General features: G+C 61.5%; 4 protein-coding genes across 4 annotated transcripts in view; 1 reads left to right on the top strand and 3 right to left on the bottom strand.

Moving 5' to 3' along the window:
* AMSG_06216 (uncharacterized protein) overlaps nucleotides 1-118 on the bottom strand; it is a 3,397-nt gene extending 3,279 nt beyond the window's left edge. The window contains exon 1 of the mRNA XM_013901941.1: nucleotides 98-118. Within this exon, the coding sequence (XP_013757395.1) occupies nucleotides 98-102 (5 nt within the window). The 5' untranslated portion in view covers nucleotides 103-118. The remainder of the gene's footprint in view (nucleotides 1-97) is intronic.
* A 238-nt stretch (nucleotides 119-356) lies between these two features.
* Nucleotides 357-2,090, bottom strand: AMSG_06215 (uncharacterized protein; the record flags this gene model as incomplete). Its single annotated transcript, XM_013901940.1, has 4 exons — nucleotides 357-982; nucleotides 1,021-1,418; nucleotides 1,536-1,980; nucleotides 2,021-2,090. 4 exons carry the CDS (start codon nucleotides 2,088-2,090, stop codon nucleotides 432-434), a joined length of 1,464 nt encoding a protein of 487 aa, XP_013757394.1. The 3' UTR covers nucleotides 357-431.
* A 512-nt stretch (nucleotides 2,091-2,602) lies between these two features.
* Nucleotides 2,603-4,031, top strand: AMSG_06214 (uncharacterized protein). The gene has a single exon (XM_013901939.1). The coding sequence runs from the start codon at nucleotides 2,670-2,672 to the stop codon at nucleotides 3,990-3,992; it is 1,323 nt and encodes a 440-aa protein (XP_013757393.1). The 5' UTR covers nucleotides 2,603-2,669; the 3' UTR covers nucleotides 3,993-4,031.
* Nucleotides 3,989-5,608, bottom strand: AMSG_06213 (plant adhesion molecule 1; the record flags this gene model as incomplete). The annotated part of the gene is made up of 1 exon (XM_013901938.1): nucleotides 3,989-5,608. One exon carries the CDS (start codon nucleotides 5,606-5,608, stop codon nucleotides 3,989-3,991), a length of 1,620 nt encoding a protein of 539 aa, XP_013757392.1.
* Nucleotides 5,609-6,615: the final 1,007 nt, after the last annotated feature.

Here is a 6,615-nt window from a genome sequence, read left to right as displayed (position 1 = left end):
TACATCAAATTAACATAAAGTTGTTAACCTTGTAGTCAAAAAGTAGATATCTCTTTTCTGGTGGTTGGGGAAGGGGGGAGGAGGAGAGAAAGCGTACTACATGGGTGGGAAGAGAGAGAGAGGAATGGAGGTGGCAGGTGAGGTATGGCAGAGGCGGTGGCGATGGCGGTGGCGGTGGCGGTGGTGGCACGTGAGCAAAAAGAGACCAAGACCGAGCTGACTGGCAATGGCACTCCTTGGCAACCGCAGCAGACTGCACCAGCCGCAGATGGAGAGGGGGGGGGAGAGGGGGAGGGGAGGGGAGGGGGGAGGGGGAAGGCAGATAGCCTTTGGACAAAGGCCACAACTAGTTGGTTGCGTAGTTGTGATGGTGTCTTCTGCGTACGGCTTCTTCCCTCTCTATCAGCAAAAACATGGCGGCAGCAAGGAAGCTAATAGCAAGGCAGGCGCAGGCGCTTCCTCGCGTTCTTCTCGCGCTTGGCAACTTTACGAGCGCGCGCCTCGCGCTCCGCGTCCATCCGTGAGCGCGCCTGTAGCGATGACGCCGATCCAGACACCACCGACTTGAATGGCCCACCGGCAGCAGACATGTTCGGGGAAAAGTACGTGGGGTGCCGCGATTGCTGCGGCAGCGTGTTGCTCGCTCCACCCGATGACGACGCGATATCAGAGGGGAGCGGGGACAGATCGTCGAGGAGCTCGGGCTCGAGGACGTCTACCAAGCGCCGCCACATGTCATGGTGGACCTCCCCAGCAGTCACCAAATTGCGCACACCGAGCGAGTTGTTGGCGTCGGCGACAACTCCCTGGACGTACGTGAGGTCGTCCTTGGTGACAGTCGCGTCAATAAGGAGAGCAAAGAGGCACGCATCCTCTTTGTACAAGTACGCAACCTGTTTGTACACTGCCTGGCTGGCGATGTCGCACAGCTGTTGGATCCTGGGGATAGCATTGTTGTTGATCTTGAGCTCTGCTAGATCGTCTACAATGCCCACCATCGTAAGGATCGAGAGGGAGGACGGCACGTCTGAGACATGACGCACGAGTTGTTGATTGTGAGGAGTACTTCCACAGCATCATGTACCTCGACCCACTCACCGGCGGCCAACTCAGCCCGGGAACCCGCGATCTCAGTCAAAACGAAATCTACGGCATTCTTCATCCTCGACGCCCGCTCTAGCATAGTCACCGTCGCGCCCCAGCGAGTATTCACGTCCGGCCGCAGCGACGTATATGTCGTCAGGACGGGTGGAGACGGTTTGTCATCCACGGTCACGAGACCAAGTCGGACATCCACCTCAAATGAGTTCAGCGCGGACTTGTATGCGCACTTACCCTTGATGTTCTTCTTGTTGATGAAGTGAAGCATCGTGCGCTTGGCCTTGGACGAGCGGGTGATAAGAGACGAGGCAGCGTAGCTTCGAAATTGCGTCAGTGCTTCCCACAAGCGGAGCTGAGGCACGGTCATCGGATGCAGCGGCATCACCCGGCGTCAGCAACTCTGACGACGACAAAGATACCACTTCCGAGAAGACATCCTCGTTTCGTCGTCATCGTCGTCTGTGTCCTCGCCTATGCCGCCCATCTCGAGGACGGTCGTATCACAGCTCGAGGGCAAGTCTGACTGCACCAAGGCAGGATCCAGCTCACTGTCAACCTGGATCGCCTTGAGCACGTCACCGACGATGAGCTGAATGCGGTGGGAGAGACATGGATGCCACTGAAGTTCGAGGAAGTGCTTTGCCATACGGGGCATGAGCACCGTCGTGTTGCTAGACAAGGCGACTACCTGGACCCAGTCAATCCCGAGCTCTGCTACACAGAGTTTCACCACATTGGCAACATTCTCGGCGTTAGTGGTGAGATATGTGGTGCTATACTCGGCGCTGCCCTCAGACGTCGAGCGAACAGCGTTCATGAGATCGGCGGTGAGCGCCTTGAACCCAATGGGGATAGTTGTGCGCATCCCCGCATGTAGAACTGGGCACACACACCGAGAAAGGTGTGGCGCGTCCCAGACGACGTCCACTCAGCATGTGGGCGAGGTACGGGTCTTCGATCGAGGCAAACGAGCGGTGCTTGTACAGCATGCTCTTGAGAGCGTATTCCGCAACGCGCGGCTTTGCATCCTTCAAGCGGTCTTTCGACGGGAAGTACGCCTGTATCCGCTGGCTGGAGACGCGGACAGGTCGACGTCCAGGACCGACAGCACATCACCGTGGGCGTTTCGGAAGTGGCTTTTGATGTTTGAGGTCGACTTGGAACTGTTGAGGCTAATCTGCTTGCCGCAGAGCTTGCAGCAAGGAGCCTCTCTATTCTGGTTCGACAAGCTTCCACAGGGCTGAACAACAGGGCATGGTGCGTGTGAGAGGGGTGCCTCTGTCGTGATCACGGTCTTAGTCATGACGTTTGTGACTGACTAATTGATGACTAAAATGTTTGACTTGCAATGAATATGACATTGGATAACGCACTCGGCACTCGGAAGTGTGCCTGTCCGGTGGATTGAGTTGGCAGGTGTGCCGTCGTGCGTGGGGGAGGAGGGGGGGGGGGGGGGAGGAGGGGAGGGGAAGGACACCTGACTCTCTCGAGGCTGGGGTGTGGCAGGGGTGGCAGGGAGAGAGAGCAGGAGCTGTGGCAACGGGAGTGTAGGCAGATAGCATACAGGCATGGGCTTGGGCTGGCTGTACGATGCCGAGAGCGAGCCGAGGGCGCTGTTCTTCCTCTCGATGATCCTGGTCATCGTCGTTGTTCTAGGCGCAGGAGTGGCGGCGGCTGGCTACGCCACTGAAGCCATGGCTCGTAGATCGTGCCTCTTCCTTGGATTGCAGAATGTGGGCGCCGCGGTGTTCTACTCGCTCACGTTGGCGGTCTTCACCGTCCAGCTCAACTACCACGCATACATCGACATGCTCGCCGACGTGGGTCAAGTCCTCTTCCTTTGGGCTGTCATCTTCCGATCATATCGGCTCACCATTGTCTTTGATGTCCTTGCCCAGCAGGCGGCGTCGGCCAGCGCGCCGCCGCCTCCGCGGCTGATGATCACTGCCGACACTGCGGTGCGGCGGCAGACGCCGCCGTTTGATAATCAAGCCCTGGGTGCCCCCAAGACAGTCAACACCGGCTCAGTGGCGGCGGTGGATTCGTTTATGGCACACGACATGCCCGGGCCAGGTAGCGCCAGGTCAGACAACGTGCCGCACGGCGACGACGAGGTGCGCTCGGTTGTCTCCAACGCCGAGTCTGTCCACTCGGAAGTCCTCGCTGCTATAGCCTCGCCGTTTGTCTCGCAGCCGACGGTCCAGCCTGCGTCGGCCGAGCGGCTGCCGTGGGGTCCATCGGAGCGGACGCGGCTGCTCTCGACGGCGTCGCTGACATCGACGCTGCTCGGCTCGTCGATGGACGGTGGCGGCGAGTCGGGCAAGCGGCTGTCAAACGTCTGGCTGCTCAAGCGGTACGTGCTGTGCGTCAGCATTTGGGTTGCCTTTGCCTGGGCATGGAATCTGGTTGAGCAAATAGACGCGAACGAGACGGTGCTTGTCGATGTCAAGATCGCGCTGGGCGTCTTGTCCGGCGTCGTGTACACGGCCATCTTTGGCTACTGCCTGTTCATTCTGCGGTCTGTCGACCGCAAGTTCACCCAGTCGAAGGAGCTGGTCATCATGGCGCTTGTCTGCATCATGACGCGGGTGGCCATCATCTGGAAAGTCTCGTCGCGGTCGTCATTCGACACCTTTCAGGCCATTCCGGTCTACATTCTCCTTGGCTCGCTCACCTTGTACATCCTTGTCTCGTCGCTCTATCCAGCAATTCTTGTCGTCCGCGAGCTGACCTGCCTACGCGCCGCAGGCTCATACCACTTCATGCAGCTGTACGACTCGAATGAGGCATCGCCCGCGACGTCGATGCGGGCCCGGCGGGCGCCGCTGTTTGAGGCGCGCCTCCGGCACCACGACGTCCACACGGTAGCATCGCTCTCGAAGAAACGCTAGGTCTCACCGTCAGCGGCAGCAGCAGCAGCGTCGTAGGCGCCAGCGTGCGCGTCAATCTGGGCGTGAGTGATGTCGACCTTGAGGACCCAGCCTTTGACAAACACGTTGGGGTTGGCCGGCAGGCCCTGGAGACCCTTGAGGACCGGAAAAACTACTTCGTTGCCGCCCTTGAGCAGCTCCTCCTTGTAGTAGACCATAAAGGCAAGAGCCCAGCGGAGGAGCGCCTTCTCACCCTCGTACAGCACCATGTCCATGACCCGCAACGAGTACGCAAACGGGAGGTCCGAGTTGGTAAACAGAGTCATGAACCAGCCGGTAGTGTACAGTGACGGGTGGACGTCGGTCTCGATCAAGTGTTGTGCGAGCTTGGGCTCGACGTCGGCAAGGAGCGCCGAGAAGACGGTAAAGTACTTGTTGAGGAGCGGGAAGCCCGGTGCCCAGAAGCCGGCAAAACCAAAGCGTGGACGGTCTTGGGCTATAGAGACAAGGACGGCAAAGGCCTCTTCCTCAGCCATGTACATCAGCAGGAGCGCGGCAACAAAGGCCATGCCCTGGCAGTAGCCGACCGCGGGATCGTAGGCCGAAAAGGCGAGCAGGACGCGGTGGAGCGTCGATTGACCAAGGCCATCAGCCTGCATGAACAGCAGGTGATCCGGGAATGTGCGGTTGATGTCGAGTCGGATGGTTTGGGCCCATGCATCGGTGGCGCGCTGGAGGAACCGCTCCACAGGGCTGCGGTCCTGCCGCAGGAGCCACTCGTGCCCGCCCGACGCGAGGAGCCACGCCTGGCCCCGCACGCAGTCGGGAATGCCCTTGCGGACTCGGGCCTTGGTCTTGGGCTTGACTCGCCACCGCCTCCAGTCGCGGAACATGGTCAGCCACTTAGTCGCGCGCTCGCTCTCCTTATCCTTGGACGCCTGGTCCAGCGGCCGGGACGCCGGCCGGCCTCCGACCGACCTCTCGTCGCCGGGCGAGGCGAGGACAAAGCCAAAGCGGTCTACAGCAACGGGCGCAGCAGTTGCGGCTCCGTCGCTTGCACCAAGCCCGCCTTCTGCCTCGACGTGTGCCTTGCCACTCTCCGAGTCATCCAGCACCGATGTGCCCGAGTCTGATCCGTGGCCGGCAGCAGCGGCAGCGATGACGGCATCCAGCTCGGAGCCGTGGTAGCTTACGCCGCCATCTCCGCCACCGCCGCCACCGCCACCACCGCCGCCGCGGGCAATCTCGACCTCGACCCTGCCCAGGCCGTCAGCAGCACGGTACGAGAACGAGTGTGAGGGCAGAGCGTCGGCGACAGCAACGGTGGCTGACGGGTGGACGACGCTGGCCGCCTGCGGGTCAAGCGGAGAGCCTGACGCCGCCACCGCCGACGAAGCGTAGAGAAAAACAGGCGGGCGGTAGCGGGTGCCTGATGGAGTGGTAGCCGTCGGCCGCAACGCCGAGGAATCCGAGCTGCCCGTGCCAGGCGAGAGCGCCACCAGCCGCGACGACGACGACGGCGGAGCCGACGAGCCAGGCGACGGCGACGGTGACGGGTTGCTGCCCTTACGACGGGTGTGAACAATGGGGCCGTGCTTGCGCCGCCGGCGGACCACAGGTCTACCTGTGGCAGACATAGGTGGGATGTAGGTGGAGGGGGGGGGGGGGGGGGTGAGGTGGCAACGCCTCGCGCAGCGAACAGAGCGGCTGGTGGTTGAGGGGGGGAGGGGGGGGGGGGGGGGGGGACTGCAGCAGAAGTTCGATGGTCGCAGCGAGGGTATGGAGAAGGGAAGGGAAAGGAGAGGAGAGCAAAGCAGATGCTAATGATGGCTAACCAGGGGATGGAATCACTGATGTAGTGCTGATAGGTCGGGATCGGGCCGGGGCTGGGCTGGAGAGAGAGTGGCTCGGATCGGCACGGTTTGGTATGGTTGGCTTGGAATCGGCGTGGGGATCGGCCTGTGGATATCGGCCAGGAATCGGCGTCGGATCGGCGTCGGATCGGCGTCGGATCAGCGTTAGATCGGCGTCGCATCGGCGTCGCATCGGCGTCGCATCGGCCATGGATCGGCCTGGGCTATTGCCTGGGGACTGTCACTCACATGGGATCCATGCCGATGTAGGTGATGCAGTGTCCGCAGATGGGACAGTACATAAAGGTGCGCCAGAGATCAAAGAAGTCAGTTTGGACGAGGAACACTTGCTCCGGCTGGGCGATGGTGTACGGTGTCTCGCCATCACGGGCCCTACGTGGGTCGACCGATCCTCCGCACGTGGGACAGGCCTTGGCCACTCTGCGATGGTACTGATCGTATCCGAGCTCTCCCACGTCTTCCACCACCAGCTCTGGCGGCGGATCAGGCGCTCGTGGGCCAGACACCCACGCTGCATGCATGGCGGCAGCCTTGGCCAGCGCCGCAGCTGCAGCAGTCTCATACACCGCACGCAGCTCGGCCTCCTTGCACGACGCAGGCGCTTTGATCAGCTCTTGGCAGCAACCCGGAAGGTCGCACGGATCCATAACACGCACTGGGTAGGAGGTAGGAGGGGGGGGGGGGGAGGGGGAGAGCGGTGGCCATCAACCTGCCACCGAGGGAGGTGGCCAAGCCCTTCCCCTTCGCCCTGTCGCCCCCCCCCCCCCATT

This window comes from Thecamonas trahens, assembly GCF_000142905.1.
Source record: "Thecamonas trahens ATCC 50062 unplaced genomic scaffold supercont1.26, whole genome shotgun sequence".
NCBI lineage: Eukaryota > Apusomonadida > Apusomonadidae > Thecamonas > Thecamonas trahens.
Note: the sequence above shows the minus strand (reverse complement) of the source record. Positions and strands in the feature narration are given on the sequence as shown.

Bases quoted from the DNA above. Each gene is read 5' to 3' on its own strand.
- AMSG_06214 (XM_013901939.1), top strand. From the start codon at position 2,670: ATGGGCTTGGGCTGGCTGTACGATGCCGAGAGCGAGCCGAGGGCGCTG.